This window comes from Macrobrachium nipponense, chromosome 5 (assembly GCF_015104395.2).
Source record: "Macrobrachium nipponense isolate FS-2020 chromosome 5, ASM1510439v2, whole genome shotgun sequence".
Lineage (NCBI taxonomy): Eukaryota > Metazoa > Arthropoda > Malacostraca > Decapoda > Palaemonidae > Macrobrachium > Macrobrachium nipponense.
In genome coordinates, this window is record NC_061107.1 from 16,576,131 (window position 1) to 16,599,579 (window position 23,449).

Genomic DNA, 23,449 nt, shown 5'->3' on the forward strand with positions numbered 1-23,449 from the left:
CTCTCACACACACACACACAAATACACGCACACGAATGCGCGCTTATAATATTTTATACGACTGGTTGGAATATCTACCCTTTACATTCAGCTCCAGTCTAGTAAAGTAACTTAGCCTATTGAAAGAATCTCTGAAGTAAATCTGTAGCAACTTAAAAAACGAATTTTGTTTTCTGGTTGTTAAATAATATCAATTGGCGTTTGCTTTTTAACAATCCATATACGATTTTCAATTTTATACCAGACTTTTAAAACAACTGTTCCCACCTCACATTCTTAAGTCCCTCTCATAATATATTCTTCCCACAGATCCTTTTAAAAATCTTTGAGGTCTTTCACACCTGTCCAATTAAAGCGCTTTCCCCCTTTCTCAGGTACCTCTTGGAACACCGAGGAGGGCATCTCCGGGCAACGGAATTAGTTGAATTAGCCATACATGCAGCTCATGCCCTGTCATTTCTTCACAAAGCAAATATTCTCCACGGAGACATCGCTGCCAGGAATTGTGTGTAAGTCTTCGGATTTAAAAGAAAAAAAATTATTCATGAAAAACATCTGAATGAATACAGAAAGACTAACTTTATTATATTTATATAATGCTTAGTCACGTTGGCGTAAAGTAAAAAGATTTTGGGGACATGATAACAAAGGGAAAACTAATTTAAAAAAGAGGGATTTATGTAAATAAATTTGTATACAGATTAACTAAGTTGGGCATATTTTTTTTGTCTAGTCATTGTTGAAATGAAGTAAAAGAATTTTTGGTACATAATTACATGGGAAAACTAATTTTTCAAGAATATGGGAATATTCCGAGAATATTCTCATAATGTCAACACATGCATTTTATTTACAATGTTTAGATAGACCCACTTCCAAAAAATTATTTATTCTCAGTACTCATGAGCGCAAACCTCATTTTCACAAACGAATACATGACCAGTGTAAGGGCCTAATTATCGCGTAATGACTCCATAATCATCCCGTCTGGAACTCTTCTGAATCGATATCTGCTCTCTCAGGGTGAGCGAGAAACTCCAACTGCGAATCACGGACGCGGCCCTGTCACGTGACCTCTTTCCAGCCGATTACGAGAGCGTCAGGGGCGAACTGGTTCGGCCGATCAAGTGGATGGCTTATGAGGCCATCACCCAGTGCTCCGTTTCCACAGCCAGCGATGTGGTGAGCAGGATTTCGTTTTGCATTCCTCTCTCTCTCTCTCTCTCTCTCTCTCTCTCTCTCTCTCTAGTACTCTTGATACAATGGTTCGTGTCCGTGGAAATCCTGTACGTTTCTGTTGGCCTAAGTTGTGGTGTGGATTACGTACCTTGTTGTTCACTGAGTGCTGCTGGCTGTAGTTATGTTATGCTAGCCGATTCTCGTTTGTTTAAACTTAGTAAATATATTGTTCGTTTTACTCAGTAATAATATTTTTTTGTCTCTTGTAGTATTCGGTTTCCTTCTTATATACTTTTTTTTTTTTTTTTTTTTTTTTACATTTTAGTTGCTTGTTAAAATAAAGCAGCCTCTTGCTCTCTGACCAGACTTTGTGTTGTCCCTTATGTAAACAATTGAGTTTTTAAGTGCTGAAAACATCCAGTGCTCATGAGTTATACTTTGTTTATTATGAGAACCTTACGTGATACCACATTAGAAAAAAAAAAAAGATTCAAATGTCCATATTAAATGACTTCAGTATATTAATATTACAACTAGCTTTTCTCAACATGATCTACGTTGGTCCCATTCACCCAAAATCAACTAGAAACATCAGCGCAGTGAACTCGCCTTTCTAATTACCCTAGTATACTTAAATTTCAATTTTCTTTCTAATCAATTCCAGTGGTCCTACGGCGTACTAGTTTGGGAACTGACCACCTTGGCACAGCAGCCCTACGTCGAGGTGGCAGCCTGCGAGATGGACGAATACCTCCGGGATGGGTATAGGCTCGTCCAGCCCCTCAACTGCCCCGACGACCTTTATAAGGTCATGGTCTACTGCTGGAACATCCACCCGAAGGGAAGGCCTCACGTCGACGCCATCTTGAGTTATCTGAGCGACTTCCAGAAGAAGCTGAACGTCTTCATTTGATTTGTGTTTGTTTGTTTGTTTGAGGGCGGTTTTTGGAAGCTCTGAGCGTTGTGATGATGATGATGAGTGATTTATGAGGTGATGGCTTTTATAACAATGTGTTTCTTGATTTTGGAAAAGAACAATCTTGATTTAAGGTTTGCGATTAAACCAGCTTTATGGAACAGATTGTGATGGTGATGATTAATAATGAAGACAGTTACAACTATTCATTAGACTTCGGTGGAAATGAAGTTAATTGATGTCATTTAAATTTACACTTCATTAAGCGAAATGAAACGAGTATTATATTTACCGTATTTCTACGGTTGACAGAGGAAATCAAATTCATGAATAGTCATCTACACTAACGAGCTCCTGGTTATTATGCATAAAAAAACACACAGTTTCAGTTGGCTATTAAAAGACATATTTGTGATGTGCTTTCTCTATAATTGAAATAAAAAGAAAGGAAAGGAAGACATTTAACCATATCCTTACAAGATCATACTCAACGAGCTTTCAATTTCATGCTTAATATTTAACATCTAATCGGTGGCATTCAGTTATGGGTAAATCTGGGGCAACTTTTGATAAAGCGGAGTGTTTTAAATGCCATAGTTTGGTTTTGATAAAAGAATTAGATGGAATGTTCGTACACTGGCTTGTGTATGGTAAGTTCTGTGTTGTTATGAATATGGTGTCCTATCAGCTCCTGTGTCTCTTAATAATTTTGGATGAATTTTCAACTGAAAGCTTTGAAACCTAGAAAAAGAAATGAATGAAGAAATTCTCCCTCCCATGAGAGATTCTTTCCCGGTTAGGGCAGAAGGCTGTGCGGTGGGATATCGCTGACTGCTGCCTTCTGAGCTGGGTTAGTTCGAATCCCCAATTGGAAGGGGAATTTTTCGAGTAGATTTCAGTGCTTTCAGTAGAAAGCTGCGGAATATGTTTGAAGAAAAAGAGAACGCAAGAGGTAATCGGGATAATCATAAGGCATTGATGCCTAGCCGATGTAGTACTTACATTTCGATCAATAATTTCACTGGAAATTTCTACGAATTTCATCTCACATTTTCTATGCAAGAGACGAGAATAACCTGGTCAGCTAAAGCCAAATATTTTTGCAGAAGGCTTCTTAAGTTGCGTTTTAGCAACTTAAAAAAACCAAAGCGGAATCTGTAAATAAAAGCTAGTTAACGAAACTTTTACACTGGGTGGTCCTGCAGAGGCATTTTACATTAGTTTTAAGTTAATTTTTGTTTCCACCCCTTCTGCGCTTTCATCCGGGTTTCTCCTTTTACCAAGATTTTTTTTTTTTTATGAACATGCTTTTCTTAATCCTTCCAAATTGCTTTATTGCTCTTATAGTAGATTCACATAACCCGTGCATCTAATGTCTAGGCCAGTCCCTTACGACGCTTCTGATTGGCTGTTGATGAGCCAATGGCAAGGCTGAAAACTCTCAGTCTTTCTCGAGAGTTCACATAGCCAGGATGTATGTTCCACATCTCCTGAGGCATACTTTTAAAAGACGTATCCCCCAGGAGAGGTGGAACGTACATCCTGCCTATGTGAACTCTCTCGAGAGACTGAGAGTTTCCAGCCCTGTGATTGGCTTATCAACAGCCAATCAGGAGCGTCGTAAGGGACTGGCCTAGACATTAGATGCACGGGTGATGTGAATCTACTCTAGTAACTCTCAGCTCTCTGTTACGTAAGTTACAATTGCTTGTCTAAGTTCCTGTATAAAAATGATGTCGAATAATCAAACACTTTACTGAAGTATCCACATAACTGCGCGCTTAGATCTTCACATCGATGGAAAATAGCGACCTCCCTGATTTAAATAGCGCTATCCAAGTCCTCATTACTGCTTCACTAGTCATTTAATTCCCATTTACTTTGTATATTTAGTCGCATGACAATATTACATATTAATCAGCTGGGGGAAAGGATAGACCACTGCAAAATGAGGTCTGCAATGAATACCATAATATCTGTAAAGTCTCCGGGAATTAATAATGAATAATTTTGTATTTGAGTCCCATTTTGTCATATGTGAGATTTTATTAGATATCTTTTGAAGTTACTAACATTGAGTCTTGTGAGCACATCAATACAATGTGATGTATTTATGAAAAGTATATATATTATAATCTTGTGTATTTTGGGTAGTGTCAATACATCAATACAAGGTGATGTATTTACGAAAAATATGTATTTTTGAATTTGTTTATTTTGGGTCGTGTAAATACATCGATACAACGTGATGTATCTATATACTTGAATTGTAAAATGGTTTGAATTAAGAGTCATGTACATAGAGAATGCCCATAGGTCATGTATTGATCGATTTGTAAATAAAAGTCCAAGAAAATGTTAGAAATAGTTTTCATTTCCCATTCTGCATTAAATAAAGATTCTGGATTTATATTTGTCAAGCGAGATGATGGAGACTAATTAAAAACGAACAACTCATGAAACTCCACGCTAAATTAAACCCTAATTTCATATTTCCAGTTTCTGTTTGAATGACTGAGTTGTTCAATATTCAGATCTCAACTTCACTAAGATATAGATTTTGTGATATTTGTTCTTTAAATCAGGAATATATCTTATTATTAAATACAGACAATGTTAATAATAATGTACGTTTTTTACCTTATGGTCTTTAAAACATTCAAAATACAGATGTAAAATAAAAAAAACAAAAGCACTGTGGGGAAAAAGTAGAAATAGGTACACTGTTAACAAGAAAATAGTTGTGGTATAAAATCCATTTTACAATTAATGGTAGGAAATGATTTATTTGAGATCATAATAATTCTGTATAAAAAATGAACACACTTAAGAGGCTCTGGCACTAATTGAAGTAGCAACTGTTATAAATATATATCTTATTGTGTTCTGATAATGAGTGCTGTATTTGTCAGGTTATGAATGTATTTTTTAAGGAGGAACAACTCTTTGAACTGATGCTTGTAAGCTTTCCTTAGTTTAATTAGCTTATTCAAACTTTTTACTAAAATAGATTTAATAGACTAAGCTGATTTTCCACAATACGTTAGAGAAAAAAATTAATCATATCTCATATAATCTAAATACACCGATTGACAAAATAAAGTGCCTTTATAATAGAAAAAAAACACAACTGTATTAAGAGTCCACAGAAAGAACAGTGAGAACAAGTTAAACAAATTCAGGGTATTTCGCAATGAAATCAAGTCTACTGTCAGAACAAAATAAAGCATTTACCGATGCCTTAAATCAATCACCAGCCAAGAGGACCTTGGCCACAATTACCCACGAACCTCCCGAACGAGCCGGTGTTTCGAGCGCTGTTCGAAAACATCGCCGTACTACACCCGTCAAGAATCCAATAAAGCCCTGGGCCCATTTACAAGAAATTCCGGAACACTCCATCCGACACCACGATTGGTCGAGAGAGTTCAAAAGCAGCGGCTGTTCCTTTCATGAGAGAGAGAGAGAGAGAGAGAGAGAGAGAGAGAGAGAGAGAGAGGCCTTCTTTTTCCTCCTCGACACACCGTCCCTAACCCTCACTTTCCCACCTAACCCATCAGAATCCTTTTGGTTCGAACGTCTCATTACCAGTTCAAACGATTCGTTTCTGCTTGAAATGGCTCGGGCCCCGTCTGCTTCGTTTCCCCAATATCAAGTGAGATTGAAAGCTCTTAGCTCTTCCCCCCCCCCCACCACCACTCCTCTCTCTCTCTCTCTCTCTCTCTCTCTTCTCTCTCTCTCTCTCTCTCTCTCTCTCTCTCTCCTACCCATCAGGTAGTTATTGGGAAGGGGGAATATTATAAGGCAATTTGGCTTTAATGACATGTTAGGTTGACAGGTACTGTAGCCAAGACTTTCAGTACTTTGTGTTGTAACGAGAAGTTAATAAACAAAGCGAAGATATGTAGTTATTTATTAAATTTTAATATTCACTGCTTGAATTATTGTCGTTAGACTAACGATTACCTTAACCATTCGTTTATCAAACTAACTTTTGATAAATACAAGTAAAAGTGTGACAGCGCTCCCCTCAAAAAAAAAGTCGAAAAAAAAAAAACGCTGATGCGAGTAATCATCCCATTAACGTATTTTCTCTCTCCAAACCCGACAGACAGAACGATCGAGCGTACCATATCAACGGCGCTTAAGTTGATTTACATATGCAGAATCGCCCTCAAAAGCCAGACTATCAATTCGTGACGGGGAATTCGTTTGCAACTGACAATTACATGCAAAGTTGCAGGTTGCATTCATCTCCGGATTGCAAGAATTAAGGGGTTGATTGGCTGAACGATTACCTATTTTCATGTTGCGTAACTTCGTCCTCTTCAGCTTCGTATCCATGCAAAGGCGAAAGGGCGGCGTGTTAATGATTTTGCTTTCTCCAGAGAGGAAAAAACATAGATAAATAAAAGAGACATAATAAGCAAAATGATAAGTATCGCTGAAGAATCAATGAAGCCTTTTTTAAAATAAAGAAATGTTATACGGTTACAGATATAAACTGGAGTTCGAATTTAACAGTAAACAGGAGGTTAGATAGATTATTATTATTATTATTATCATTATTATTATTATTATTATTGATGTATTTATTTATTTTTTTTAGATCTCGGGAGATGGTCGGTGCTCAAAAATACTGACGGAAAGCTAAGAACACATTTTCTCTCTCTCTCTCTCTCTCTCTCTCTCTCTCTGACGATTCCAGAGGAATATTTGTTATACTTTCTTTAATCTCTCATTCTCTCTCTTAAGAGATTCCTGAGGAATATTTGTTATTCTTCCACGTCTCTCTCTCTCTCTCTCTCTCTCTCTCTCTCTCTCGACGGAAATTCTCGAGGAATATCTGTTATTCTTCTCTCTCTGAAGAAGTTCCCGAGGAATATCTGATATTCTTCTTCCTCTCTCTCTCTCTCTCTCTCTCTCTCTCTCTCTCTCTCTCTCTCTCTCTCTCTCAATAAGTTCCCTAGGAATATCTGTTATTCTTCTCTCTCTCTCTCTCTCTCTGTGCTGGATGATTTATCCAAAGCTGCCATCCTCTCGAAAAGCATTATTTAAAATCTCATCTTCTAAGACAGCGGCCGTTTTATCCGTCGCTTGCGGTATTTCGGAAGATTTACGGCCGCGAAGACCCATAAATCTGAACTAGAAAATCAGACTAATGCGTCTAAACTTGTAATTCGGAATAATTTATTTCTTTGTGACTCAGTATCATTTTTTTTTTTTTTTTTTTTTGGAGAACCCGAAATTATTCCATGTGCTCATTTCGTCTCTGTGTTTTTGGCAAACCCTGTTTTTGGATGGTTATAGTTTCTTTAATGGATGACGCATTCGGACACCCCACTTGCGCCCCCCCCGCCACCCTTGTCGCCCCGCCCTCTTCTCTCTCTCTCTCTCTCTCTCTCTCTCTCTCTCTGTAACGCGATGTGACGCCATACCCCAAATCATGTGTTACTTCCAACTCACACTCATCAATGAGGGATACTGAAATATAGATATTCATGTGTCAACTGTACATTAATGATTTTTTTTATTACGATGAAATCATTAGTTATGCGCGACACAAAGTAAAGGAGAAACGCGGAAACTGAATTAAACCTACGTATTAATATTTAATATCTTAATTTTTTTTAAAGTAATATTTCATCGAAAACGAAAATCCTTCATAATAACCAAGGCAAGGTTTCGTATTCAGTATGAATACGAAGTCTCGTTGAATGCATACTGACATTGAAACTCAAGCTTATTATTCTCGGCAAAATTCCTTTCCGAAACTTGTGTAACTGGTGAGGGAGGAAGATCATTGACCCTATTTTCATTTATCAATTTCTCTCTTCCTTTATTTGAAGATAACGTCATTCCCAAACTCAGACCGGCTCTACTGCATCCCCTCAAGGTCAATATAAATAAATAAGTAAATAAATGACTAACTAAATAAAGGAATAGTAATAGACAGATAATTAAGCTAATAAATAGACCAGCTCTATTGCATCCTCTCAAGGTCAGTATAAATAAATAAATGACTAAATAAATAAATAGATAGATAAATAATTAAACAAATAAATACACGGGCTCTATAATTAAACAAATAAATACATGGGTTCTATTGCATTCTCTCATAAATGAATAAATATATAAATAAATACACGGGCTCTATTGCATCCTCTCGAAGTTAATATAAATAAATAAGTGACTAAATAAATAAATAAATAAATACACGAAACCAGCCTCTAAAGACCCGAACTACTCAAAATGTCATCATCCTAATTCTGTATATTTCCCGGTTAATATAAATAAATAGATAATTAATAAATAAATGGTTAACTAAATAAATAAATAGATAGATAGATAAATATACAAATTAATATACGAAACCAACCTCCGAGCAGCCTCCAGCCTCTAACGACCCGAACTACTTAAATTGCCATCATACCAATTCTGTTAATTTCCCGCCGCCGGCGATTGTCTGATACACATTAGGCCATCGGGACTGTGGGCATCAGAAGCCTATTATACTGACTTGTCTGACGCGGTTCTGACCTGACTGAGGTCCGCTTTCTGCACGGGTCAGTTCGGCTATAGCCCCACTGGAGGATCGAAGAGCCCTTTTCAATGAGAGGTTGTTGTGACGCCAGTTTTGGTTACCGTGAATCAATCAGTCAATTTAACGCAGGTAATGGTTGGGACTTTGTTTATTTATTTATATTATGGAGTTGGAGGAGCAAGACTGTTTAATCTTAATGTTGGTGCCTTAATCGTTATTTGAAGTCCTCAGCATTTTTAGGTGTGTAATGATTATCATTTAACGTTATTATTATCATTATTATTATTATTATTTGTTTTTGTTTTGGTCTGTCACAGTCCTCCATATGTTTCTAGGATCACACTCTTCTGCATGAGTCCTGGAGCTACTTCAGCCTCTAGTTTTTCCAGATTCCTTTTCAGGGATTTGGGATCGTGCCTAGTGTTCCTATAATTATGGGTACAATTTCCACTGGCATATCCCATATCCTTCTTATTTCTAATTATTATTATTATTATTATTATTATTTTATTATTATTATTATTATTATTATTATTATTATTATTGCTAATATTTTTTTCAGGAGATTAACCCTATTCATATGGAACAAACCCAATGAGGCCATTGACTTAAAAATCAAGCTTCCAAAGAATATGGTGTACCGTAGAAAGAGGGAACAGTAAGTGAGGCTAATTATTATTATTATTATTATTATTATTATTATTATTATTATTATTATTTCTTCTCGCAAAGTGAGACAGTCATCCAATCATTCTCATAGGAAGGCAGTAGCTGTAATTGCAGGCCAACGTTTCCTTGATATGTATAGCATCCTTTTCGGATCTAACGCTCTCCGAAACCCGACACCGAGGCGGCGCACTGAAGATATTATTATTAAACCGATAAAATACTAACTTCATTGACTTGACATGTCTCGAACATAAAAGCTAATGAACGCGTAACATGAGCTGTACACTAGTTCACATTATACAAGCATGCGAAAATGACATGGTATAATGTTATTATGACATGTCTTTGCAAAGTCATGCAATAATCATCAAATTTGGACTGGAATCACGAGCAAAGGGCAGAAATATATATGAAACGAGGCAAAGTAATATCGTTCCTTGCTGGCACTAATGTTGATATCACTGTAGTTCAAAGTTAACTCAAATGGCAGCAGAGAGAGAGAGAGAGAGAGAGAGAGAGAGAGAGAGAGAGAGAGATTGCGCTTTGAGCATACAGCGACCAACACTTCGTAATAATTTCATTGGAGTTTCCAGGACTCATCCCAAAAGCCAGGAACTGGAAACGGCATGGAAATGGAGTGGAGGGTGGGGGAGACAGGAACTGGAAACGGCATGGAATAGGGTTGAAGGGGGTGTTGGGTGGGGGGGGTGGTGGCAGTGGCAAGCGGTATATATCATCCTAAGGCCCCAGGGGCTGGAAAGGGGCGTAGAAGGGAAAGCAGTAAGAACAAAAGAGCGACTGATGTAAATGGTCAGAGGAGGAAAAGGAGGAGGAGGAGGAGGAGGGGGAGGAGGAGGGTAGTGGGAGAGAGGGAGGTAGGGGAGGGTGCAATGGGGACGGTGCTTCTGAATTATAACACTATCAGCACTAGTACAAAGGGGGAGTGGAATCATGCTGGAATAGGCCAAAGGACCTCTGGAAAGGGGAAGGAAATAGCCCAAAAGACCCCCATTGCGTTGTCCAAGTCGGGAGTTGATGCTCCGCGCCAGCAATTTACAAAGGGGGTCTGTCTCTGCAAGTAAAATGATTCCATTATATTTGCTTAGATTAGTTGGCAAAGGGGCTGACGCGTTTATGGCCACCAATTTCGACCGACGATGGTGCCGGGCTAGAGCAGCAGCATCAGGTAGGGAGCGGAGAGCTGGTCTTTCTCTAAAATTTGTCTTTTCATTTTCAACAGGATAAATCTGAGCTCGATGCAGTGAAAGAGGTTGTCCAATGTTTCTCTATGTGATCACGAGGCACTGAGGCCTTTGCTTTGATAAATAAAAAACGTAATTGCAGAATCGAAAAATGCAAATGGACTGAAACTATCCTGTCTCTTCCCTGCTCACGAGACACTGCAGAATCGAAAAGTGCTAATGGACTGAAAGTATCCTGCCTCTTCACTGCTTAATGTAACTGACGGTCTGCTCTGTAAGTTTATATTAATATAATATGATTAAAAAGACCCATGGCAACAGACGCATCTAGTCCTTGAATCTGATCGCCAGAGGATCCACTTGAAGTCTTTCTCTAATCATTCTGACAGCCAGCCACTTCTCTTCATGCTTATTGTAAGAGAAGAGAGTTGAGAAACTTGAGAATTAAAATAAGATATTTTTACGCTCATTAAGGTTTTGTTATCATTCATTTATTGCTTGCTTCATATTATACTTAAATCTTTGCACTGACAAATAAATAGAAAATTTAAAATGATATCGTCACTGAGATATTTATTTAATTCTTTGATCTGAGGTTTATTTTTTTTCATTCATTTATTGCTTGCTTCATATATTGTACATAAATCTTTGCACTGACAAATAAAGAGAAAATTTAAATGATATGGTCATTGAGTTATTTATTTGATTCTTTGATCCTTTTAGTATATTCGGATGATGAAGAGCCACTTCACGTTCTTTAGCTTGACGAATGGAGGTCATATAAGACAGTACAACAAAGGGAAAAGGTGAAGGGGCACAAATGAAAGGAGACGTGTATATAATATATATATAATATATATATATATATATATATATATATGTGTGTGTGTGTGTACATATATATATATATATATATATATATATAAACATATATATATATATATATATATATACATATATATATATATATATATATATATATATATATATATATATATATATATATATATATATACAGAGAGAGAGAGAGTAAGGCGAACGTTGATCTTAGATCGCATATAGGTTGAAGTCCAACTATTTAGCAATGCGCATGAAATCATAGAGAAAAATTATTCAAATATGGATACCACAGGAACACAACATGTTTATACACACACAGTATTAGTGACCTACGACCTGTTAGTAAGAAAGGGCTGGTGGATCGACCGTAAACCACAAGACCTTTTTTATAACAGGGAGGTGACAGACCCATTTATGCATGTAATTATAAGACAGTACATATCTCAATGCAGGTGACTTGGTGAAAGGTGTTTTTCTAAATGATACTCGTGAGCCAATTTGAAGCACATTTAATCTGAAGAAGCTATAGAACTGTAATGGTTGAGTGTAAAAAGAGTATTAGATCTCTCGATGGGGATCTTTGTGCCAACTACTATGAGATTCAGGGCCTCTGTAACACGGTTTTTTCGCAATAACTTTTTATCAATGCATTTCATAAATATAACGCTTACTCAGAATACATATTATATCTACACATAAATTTTGACTGTATTCTGCATTACGTAGGTTGAAAAATTTTGGTACTTATAATGTAAAAGTGACTTTTTTTGAAGACGCGCCAACTTACTCAGAGAAAAGGTTTCGAACGCACTCGTTACGTAACTTATGACAGCATTTCTTCCTTTTCTTTCTTATTGGGATGAATTGGCTATACGTAACGAAGGCTATACCTCTGGCAACATGATATACAAATTTAATACAAGCAAAGCAGTACCACCGTTTATGAACTCTGAAACCTCTCCACTGATAATTGTCATAATGAACAAACCAACAAAATATGTTAATAAATACAAAAACACTTCTATTATTAGTCTAACTGCCAAAATAAGTGTCCTAAGAAATTACAGTCTACTTTATAGGTCACAATCAGATTGACAAGATGTAGGGAATAGTTGGTATTTTTCAAAAACACAGTAAACAAGCTTGATTTGATAACTGCTATATCCAGTGTCAAGCAATTTTTATTTATTGGCTATCTACCTATTCACTGAAAAAAAAAAGCCTGTACCGTATTTTGGCTTTAAACCTTCACCAATAATTATCGTCAGGATGATGACTTCATGAGGCTCCACCCACTTTGGCCTCGTTATAATTCAGGATAACACTAAAGGCTATCATGGCCATTGTTGGATTAGAAAATTTAACTTCTGGCTATAAAAACTCATTTCTCGAATTCTCGAGTAGTTGTAAGAAGTGCTAAATGATCCTCAAGGATCCCAGCAGTTAGCCTAAACGTTTAATTTATGTATATTACTGCTATACTGCTGCGGCACTACTGCTACAGTAGTATTACTACGCTAGCACAGATACCCCACCCACATCTATGTATCGTTCCGCCATTCATAAAGTCTTTGGGTTTCAGAGCCGATGAAACAAGTTGAATGGGTTTCTGTCTGGTGGATGGGCGGAGCAACATTTCGTCAAGAGGTGTTTACATTGCTTACGAAATGAATGTTTTTCGACTCTTGACTCGTAATCATTGGCCATGGCGTCGGCTAGATAATTTTTACTCTATAAAAATTAAAACGATCGGGTTTAGGTTATTGATAATGCTGACAAAATTTGTGTGTGGTTGTAAAATATACATATGTCAACTTTCAGCTACATCCGATGCTTTGATAAGGAGCAAAGTCCAAAAAACCGTGTTACAGAGGCCCTGAATCTCATAGTAACTGCCTCTCTCAAGGCTATATTATGCCGGTCAATAAAAATGAAAAGAGACCTTCTTCACTCCGATTGGTTTTGAAGACCGGAAAGCTTCTCCTACAGCTTGTAAACAGTTTCTTTGTCAGTTTCCCTTCGGTAGTTGATCGTTAAGGTTGTTCACTCTGGGACGAGGATACTATTAACCCATTTATGCCCAGGAATAGAATTTTTGCGACCTATATAGTATGTATCTATATAGTGGGTGTTCACGCTGGGGCGAGTATACTATTAACCCATTTATGCCCAGGAATTGAATTTTTGCGACCTATATAGTATGTATCTATATAGTGGGTGTTCACTCTGGGGCGAGTATACTATTAACCCATTTATGCCCAGGAATTGAATTTTTGCGACCTGTATATTATGTATCTATATAGTGGGGATATATAATGGAGCGTATGTTATTTCATATATGATATGTCATACGTCGACCTGGTTTAACGCTTGGCCCGTGAGAAGGAGACTTATTTGTTAACGTAAACTGGTGTACAATGATGTATTTATGTTCAAGATACGGTGTGTTCCATTTCCTAATTATGAACACAACTCGGGTGCTACAAGCTTTTTGTGTACATAGACGGGGAAACTCAACAAAAGTGCATATATTGGTGACCTACTTTCTTCAAGTGTTTATATGTATATGGATGTGAATGTGTATGTATATGATATATACAATATAATATTATAGTATACATGCACACAAAATTATATATGTGTGTGAATAAATTCTTCTGTTAAAACATGATACGTTCAAGTATAAAAGGCCCATTAAAACAATCGGGTTTAAAGACAAGGACTATATTTCGGTGGACTATATCTACCACCCTTATCAAGGGTGGATGCGAGTCCACCGAAATATAGTCCTTAGCTTTAAATCCGAGTGCTTTAATGGGCTTTTTATACTATATATATATATATATATATATATATATATATATATATATATATATATATTATATGACTGGTAAAAATGTTCTGTTACAACAGAATTCCATCTAATAAGAGGAGCCCGTAAAAACGCTAAAATATAGAGAGAAAATACTATATTTCACAGACTGCTGTCTCCCTATTCAGTCTCTGAAATATAGTATTTGCTTTGTATATTTTGGCGTTTTTATGGGCTCCTATTATATATATATATATATATATATATATATATATATATATATACACATACATACACACACTTGCAAAAAGCACTAGCGTGTGAAGAGGCCTTAATATCCCCGAGAGATAATACGAAGACATCGCTAATGATTCTACTATCATAAACTCGGTGTTCAATGATAGTAACGATGCCCGCGGAGGTGTGCTGTGACGAATGGCAGTGATGACGGTGGCGAAAGCTGTAATACTCTACCGAAATTTATGACAGTGATAACATACTTGATGGGGATAATAGCATCATCAGTGAAGGTCATTCGCAATGCGAGTTATCGTAATTCATGCGTTATAGTTATCGTAATGGGTGATATGTTGTGCTAAAATAATTTTGGCTTATAAGGGTTAGAGATTAAAAATAGAAAAATTAAGGCAAATTACACAGGTGTCTCAGAAATGAATTTTTTTGGCTTATGAATATTGATAGAACTTATGAACAGGCCAAATTTATCGCAACAACCAAAGAGTTAGAAAAAATAATAATAAAAAAATAAGGAAAATGACACTCGAAGCTGCACGAAACACTGATTCTACAATTACCGTAATTGGTGTCTCGGTGTAATTACTCCCATTACACTGAGACGGCGTCTTGCCTTGTTATCCAATCGGCAAGTGCTGCGTCGACCTTCACAAAACAAAAGGTAGATACAGTTTCTCGTTTACCCTTGGGGACATTGTTGCTTTCATGAGGACTGAAATATAGAAAAAAATCTTTCACATAACCAAGAATTATCACTGCTTTGTTTAGGGTATGGCGGCTATAAATAAGTCGATCGGTTGGTGTTTCAGACTCTAAAAGTATATTGGTATTCCCTGAACTCAGTTTAAATTGAAAATACCTTTGGAGGGATAACTAAACTTTTACGCATACAGGTAACTTCAGCATACCGAGCGCCTCAATGGCGTGATTGGTATGGTCTTGGCCTGCCACCACGGTGGCCGCGAGTTCGATTATAGGGCATTCCATTGAGGGGTCAGAATGTGTATTTCTGGTGATAAAAGTTCACTCTTGACGTGGTTCGGAAGTCACGCAAAGCCGTTGGTCCCGTTGCTGAATAACCACAGTTCCATGCAACGTAAAAACACCATACAAACAAACAAACAAACTTTAGCATACCCATGCCCACGGAAGTAGATGAAGCAGATATCTGACAGATAAAACGCACCTGCAAGTATTCCGGGTATCGGAGACAGTGCCCAAAAGGTGGCCGCCCTTGGGGCGAGATATCACTTCTTCTTCTTCTTCTTCTTCTTCTTCTTCTTCTTCTTCTTCTTCTTCTCTTTGAGAGGGGCGATCTTAAAGAAAGGACTTCTAAACCTTTCGCACTACTTCTCTGTTTCCTAGGTGTTTTTTGCATCTTAAATTAGGCTTAAGGGCCAATCTACCTTAAGGCCTTGATTCGGAAATGATCTCGCCCTGATCCTCAGTAATCTGTCTAGAATCTCACGAAGTGCTTTTACAGGCTGTGCCGGAATGAGAGAGAGAGAGAGAGAGAGAGAGAGAGAGAGAGAGAGAGAGTAGACTACGTACAGTAGCCTTAGAGAGAGAGAGAGAGAGAGAGAGAGAGAGAGAGAGAGAGAATTTAGACTATATAATGTGGCTTTTTTACTTCATTATTTTTCTTTGAGGCAAGATGGATCAGAAGATGAGAGAGAGAGAGAGAGAGAGAGAGATAATGTGGTTTTTTCTTCATTATTTTCAGCAGAGGTGAGATGGACCAGAAGCTGAGAAGAGAGAGAGAGAGGGTGGGGACGGGGGGAGGGGGGATGTTCAACCCTCTAAAAGAGACATAAAAAGGTTTAGTATGATCCGGGGCATTGCTTGGTACCGGCAAGGGTGGTCTTGCCAATAAACAAAATGCTAAATAGATAACGGAGGTAGTGCTTGGAATAATGTTCGCGGGATTTTTTTTTTTTTTACATTTTTCATTTATCTAATTCATTTATTTGGTTATTTTTACAGGCATGAAAGACAAGTGCTTATAGTTTTAGATCATTAAAGGGTTATTGATTGATGTGTTAGTTCTTGCTGGCATCGCAACGACGAGGTTATTGCCGCCGTCATTAAAGGGTTAATTGGCCGCTGTCTTTATTTGGCTTGATTTTATCCTGAAGCTGGGTGATTCATTATGCATTTTGTGAAGCAATTTTATTCTGTTTAGAGAGGAGTGTCTTGCTTAGTATATTATATTATCATTATTATTATTGGTATTAGTATTAGTTTTAGTAGTAGTAGTAGTAGCATCAAATATGAAATCTTTCACGTAGATCAAGAAAAATTGAACAGAACAGAACAGAATTCTTTAAGTAATAGAAACAACTCGCCATGAGATGAGTATAGCAAACAAGATAAATTTATAAATAACCACTTAAAAAAAAGTATTGCAAGTCAGCAATTTGCTCAGATGAAAGGCGCTTTAAAATAACTTCAAAGCTCCTCTTAAACTCGGTAGACTATTTTACAGTCTCACAGGAAAACCTGTAAATACCATGTTGTGCTGGGTAGTGCAATCACCATCACTAGTTCTTGGAAGCAAGCACTTAAAGGCGTTAGTACATTTTCAGTAAATTCGGTTTTGATGTTCATAAGGAACTATGATTCAACTCATAACATATAAAAACAGGTCAATAATAATGATACGAAAATCCTTGGGACGTTTAATGAATTTTAAAACGACAAAATTTTAAAATGCTACTTAACTTATTCTGAAATTTAATATGCCTTTTTTAGTGTGTATGTATGGAAGTATGAGTAAATGTCTTTATAGTGTGAGTTAGTATTCCAGTATGAGAGCATATGCCTTTGTGCAGTTTTTTATTTTATTTTCATTTATTGATCATCATACTGAGTGACCCATCTGGTCTCAGTGCTTGGCCTTTAGCCTAGACCTGGTATTTTATTAAAATCCTTCGGGCCAGCCTTATGAGAACTGATAGTCAGCTCATTGGTGTGGTAAAACATTTTTAATTAATAATAATAATAATAATAATAATAATAATAATAATAATAATAATAATAAAATAATAATAATAAGTGGTATGAGCACCAACCTGAAAGAGTGATAGAAAACGATCAGGCAAAGATCCTCTGGGACTATGGTATCAGAACGGATAGGGTGATACATACAAACAGACCAGACGTGACGTTGATTGACAAAGTCAAGAAGAAAGTATCACTCATTGATGTCGCAATACCATGGGACACCAGAGTTTTGAGAGAGAGAGGGAAAAAATGGATAAGTATCAAGATCTGAAATAGAAATAAGAAGGTATGGGATATGCAGTGGAAATCGTACCCATAATCATAGGAGCACTAGGCACGATTCCAAGATCCCTGAAAAGGAATCTAGAAAAACTAGAGGCTGAAGTAGCTCCAGGACTCATGCAGAAGAGTGTGATCCTAGAAACGGCACACATAGTAAGAAAAGTGATGGACTCCTATAGGAGGCAGGATGCAACCCGGAACCCCACACTGTAAATACCACCCAGTCGAATTGGAGGACTGTGATAGAGCCAAAAAAAAAATATATATATATACATATATATATATAATAATAATAATAATAAAAGACGTTAGTAAAGTTTCCAATAGCACCTACATTGATTTTGATATCAATTTAAATGTAAATATATGTTTGTTTGATAACATTTGCTCAACCTATACTCCCAAACATAGTCTATAGAATAATTTGTTGTTTAAACTTATTTCAGGACATCCACCAAAATTCTGAGATTAATTCACATAGCCATAGTCATAAATGTTCCTTAATAAAAGGGAAATAATAGTAATAAAAGTTACTGTACGGCCAAAAGACTGTTACGACTCCGTTTTTATGGCTAGTACGGCGAGTACATTTCTTATATCTCCGTACATCTCTCTTCTCTCCTTTTCTCTCTCCTGCTTCACAGTACTTTACCCTGTATTGTTATCCCTTCAGCCCCTATGAACTGTCACGTCATTTTCCCTTAATTTTTAGTACGGTGCCACCCTTAATTTTCCCCATATTTCCCCTCCATTCTTTCTCCTTTACCTTCGAGAACCTGACGAAGGAAAGGGACGAAGTCTGGTACGTATAGAGATCCTGCTGGTGCCTGCGACCTCTGGAAGAAAAGCCTCGGGCGGGTCCTTAACCCAAAACGCTTTACCGCCATCTTTTATGTCCTTTCAGCTTACTCTTAGTGCCACATACTTTGACACGCTCCTTCTTCGGAGCCCGTCTTTACGACCCACAACGCGAGCCTTCGTAATGGGTCATTTCGAGGTCCCGAGGGAGAGAGGTGGAGGTAGAGAGTGAGAGTGAGTGAGAGAGGAGGAGGAGGCGAGAGATGGAGTGACGTGGATACCCATAGACCTCTGCTTTATCGCTCTCTTTATCCCTGAATATTCATCTGGATTACAGGCGACTTAGGAGTGTCAAAAGAAGGTGCCACCAAGGGTGCCATCGGATACGAACCTTCCGACTCTTCGTCAGCCTCAGGAGGAGGAGGAGGAGGTGCCCTCAGAGCCTGCTGAGAGGCTGGTTGCTGAAGGAGAGAGAGAGAGAGAGAGAGAGAGAGAGAGAGAGAGAGAGAGAATCGCTGTTGTTGTTGACATTCTTGGTCTCCTTGATGTCCTTTCCGGAGGAGGATTGTTTTCGGTCGTTTGGAGGACTTGGCTTTTATGGGGATGAATGAAGGATGCCTCCCGTAGGAGAGGGTGAAGGTTCTCAGATGTTTAATTAATTCCCAGACGTCAATCCAACAGGTTGGCGATTTTTTTCTTTCTTTTACTCATAAAGATTAATTTTCTAGTGTGTTTAAACGTTTGTACCGCTGCTTCAGTGGCCTTTAATGTTATTATTTCATTGGGTTGCTTTAAAGTCTATTAGTTGGTACTAATACTATAGAAGATTCACTTCACCCGTGCATCTGATGTTTAGGCCAGTCACTTACGATGCTCCTGATTGGCTGTTGATAAGCCAATCACAGGGCTGGAAACTCTCAGTCGCTCTCGAGAGTTCACTTAAGCAGGATGTATGTTCCATCACCTCTGAAGGATACTTTTGAAAGAGGTATCCATCAGGAGAGGTTGAACATAACATCCTGTTCATGTGAATTCTCGAGGGAGACTGAGAGTTTCCAGCCCTGTGATTGGCTTATCAACAGCCAATCAGGAGCGCCTTAAGGGACTGGCCTAGACATCAGATGCATGGGTGATGTGAATCTACTGTAGTATAATTACTATTAATATAACCATTTTCGTTATTATTACAGTAATGTCGACAAACTTTCGTCTAAGTTACATCCTCCTCGTTAACATATATCAAAAATGCTTGATTTTCGTCTTGAAAATCTTTGTTATCTTAATGAATGCAAAATTAGAACAGAAGTTTAGGTTAATTTTCTCGTCTCCATTGCCCTAAAATGTAGTGCTAAAAAAGGCCTTAAAGGTGAAACACGTCATTATTATTATTATTATTATTATTATTATTATTAATATTATTATTATTATTATTATTATTATTATTATTATTATTATTTAGTTGTTATTATTACTGCAACGCTGTACGGTGGCCTTGATATAATGCAAGTTGTTATTTTATGAAAACCATATCAGAATCCTGTCGTGATGCCCAATTAGTTCTAGCTTATGCTATCATAAATTTTTTTTTTTTTTTTTTGTTAGTGTTACTTTCTTTTACGTATTTACGAAAGTTATGATCGTCAGGGAGGAAAGAAAAAATCATAAAGTTGTTAGAGTGGTTAGGGAGGTAAATGAATGTAACAGCTCTAATAAAACTACTTATCTTTAATCAATACTAATATAGTGGTTAGTGTCGTGGCATGCCACTCAGACTCGGATGTCGTCGGTTCGCTTCTCCCCCCAGGGCGATGATGAAAAATCGCTGCCTCTGCATCATGATCAGTTGCTGCTGCAATGTGGGGTCTGCGGTGGGATGCTGAAACCAATATTCTTAAGAAGCTTGAATTTTAGGCCAATGGCCCCTTTTAGTGCGCTTGTTCCATGTGAATAGGTTTCATCTATTGAAATAATAATAATAATAATAATAATAATAATAATAATAATAATAATAATAATAATACTCACTGATGTCGCAATACCATGGGACACCAGAGTTGAAGAGAAAGAAAGAAAGACCTGAAAATAGAAATGAGAAGAATTTGGGATACGTCAGTGGAAATTGTGCCCATACTCAAAGGATACTTGGCATGATCCCAAGACCCCTAAAAGGAATCTGGAAAAAACTAGAGGCTGAAGTAGCTCCAGGACTCATGCAGAAGAGTGTGCTCCTAGAAACAGCGCACGTAATGAGAAAAGTGATGGACTCCTAAGGAGGCAGGAACGCCGCACTATAAATGCCTCCTAGTCGAATTGGAGGACTGTGATAAAAAGAAAAAAATTAATAATAATAATAATAATAATAATAATAATAATAATAATAATAATAATAATAATATATGGTAAAAAATATGCAAATACTTAAAAACAGTAATTCCGTTGTTACTCTACCATCGTAAACTGCATCTTCGAAAAGAAAATAGAAAAATAAAAATAGAAGCAACATAACCCCCTTGAGGTCAGACTGTCTTCCGGGATCTCTCAATGTATTCAGGCGAGATGTTTATGACATCATTTTAACCTGAAGGCTAGACACACCTGCGTGTCTGACGTCGTTAGTGACTGCTTGCTTCCAAGCGCTCTGGAATGTAGTTGTGTTGTTCAAGGCAATTGTATGTTGTTTAATATAGTGATGTCACGATGTTTTAATCTACCTAATATAGATCAGTCCACATCCATGTAAAATATTAATTTAAGGTATTATTTTCCATCGTCTCCTTATCTTTTAGTTTATCAGTTCTTTCTTACGATATTTCGTTCATTTCATCATATTGAATAATTCCTATTTACATATTTTTATTTTGTTTTCCTCCAAACTTTTCATGACGTCCTTCTGTTTATTTATTTATTTATTTTTTTATTCTCACCAATATCTTATTAAAGCACGTTGATCAGTCTTTATTATGGATAACCTTATAGCTTTAAATATATGAATTATCTTCACAGAGAACAACAACCATAATAATAACTAATAATAATGAATAATAATAATAATAATTACAATAATAATAACTAAATAATAAGTAATAACTAATAAATAATAATAATAATAAGAATAATAATCAATACAATAACTGATGAAGCTCTTGACTTGAGTAAACTGACAAAGAGATGGCAGGAAAAAAAAGGCTAAGCAAGCCAAGAAAACCAACGGGAGGAACTCAATGAGAAAAGTACAAAGTACAAGAGAGGGGAGGGGACCTAAACAAACAACAGAAATAGTAAGAATGTTTAAACAGAAGTGGCTTAGCAAGGCCACAAAGCACACTAAGATCCAACGGTACATGAACAGGAATAAGGGATACCAACAGAACAAACTATTCGGAACCAACCAGAAAAAGACTATACAACCAACTAAGAGGGGAAGACAACCACCCAGAAATTCTGAAGCCGAACCAAGTAAGAGACTCTGGGAAAACATATGGAGCAATCCGGTAACACACAACAAACATGCAACATGGCTCCAGGAAGTCAAGGAAGAAACAGGGCGAATAAAACAAAGATTCACAGAGATCACGACAGACACAGTCAGACACCAACTAAAGAAAATGCCAAACTGGAAAACCCCAGGTCCCGATGAAGTCCATGGATACTGGCTCAAAACTTCAAGGACCCTACACCCACGAATAGCAGAACAACTCCAGCATTGTATCTCAAATCACCAAGCACCCAAATGGATGACCACAGGAAGAACATCCTTAGTACAAAAAGACAAGAGTAAGGGAAATATAGCCAGTAACCACAGGCCTATCACCTGCCTACCAATAATGTGGAAGTTACTAACAGGTATCATCAGTGAAAGGCTATACAACTACCTAGAGGAGACACACCATCCAACCAACAGAAAGCTGCAGAAGGAAGTGTAGGGGCACAAAAGACCAGCTCCTCATAGACAAAATGGTAATGAAGAACAGTAGGAGAAGGAAAACCAACCTAAGCATGGCATGGATAGACTATAAGAAAGCCTTCGACTGATACCACACACATGGCTAATAGAATGCCTGAAAATATATGGGGCAGAGGAAAATACCATCAGCTTCCTCAAAAATACAATGCGCAACTGGAATACAATACTTACAAGCTCTGGAATAAGACTAGCAGAGGTTAATATCAGGAGAGGGATCTTCCAGGGCGACTCACTGTCCCCACTACTCTTCGTAGTAGCCATGATTCCCATGACAAAAGTACTACAGAAGATGGATGCCGGGTACCAACTCAAGAAAAGAGGCAACAAAATCAACCATCTGATGTTCATGGACGACATCAAGCTGTATGGTAAGAGCATCAAGGAAATAGATACCCTAATCCAGACTGTAAGGATTGTATCTGGGGACATCAGGATGGAGTTTGGAATAGAAAAATGCGCCTTAGTCAACATACAAAAAGGCAAAGTAACGAGAACTGAAGGGATAAAGCTACCAGATGGGAGCAACATCAAACACATAGATGAGACAGGATACAAATACCTGGGAATAATGGAAGGAGGAGATATAAAACACCAAGAGATGAAGGACACGATCAGGAAAGAATATATGCAGAGACTCAAGGCGATACTCAAGTCAAAACTCAACGGCGGAAATATGATAAAAGCCATAAACACATGGGCAGTGCCCAGTAATCAGATACAGCGCAGGAATAGTGGAATGGACGAAGGCAGAACTCCGCAGCATAGATCAGAAAACCAGGAAACCAATGACAATACACAAAGCACTACACCCAAGAGCAAATACGGACAGACTATACATAACACGAAAGGAAGGAGGGAGAGGACTACTAAGTATAGAGGACTGCGTCAACATTGAAACAGAGCACTGGGACAATATCTGAAAACCAGTGAAGACGAGTGGCTAAAGAGTGCATGGGAAGAAGGACTAATAAAAGTAGACGAAGAC

The 23,449-nt window shown here is 37.4% G+C and overlaps 1 protein-coding gene across 3 annotated transcripts in view; it reads left to right on the forward strand.

The window, feature by feature from the left end:
* The window catches only part of LOC135215217 (tyrosine-protein kinase Dnt-like), a 77,275-nt gene extending 72,821 nt beyond the window's left edge, over window positions 1–4,454 (forward strand). For all 3 annotated transcript variants that reach the window (XM_064249720.1, XM_064249721.1, XM_064249722.1), the window contains 3 exons: window positions 375–509; window positions 1,023–1,182; window positions 1,844–4,454. In XM_064249720.1, the coding sequence (XP_064105790.1) occupies window positions 375–509; window positions 1,023–1,182; window positions 1,844–2,092 (544 nt within the window). In that variant the 3' untranslated portion in view covers window positions 2,093–4,454. The remainder of the gene's footprint in view (window positions 1–374; window positions 510–1,022; window positions 1,183–1,843) is intronic.
* The last annotated feature ends 18,995 nt before the right edge of the window (window positions 4,455–23,449 follow it).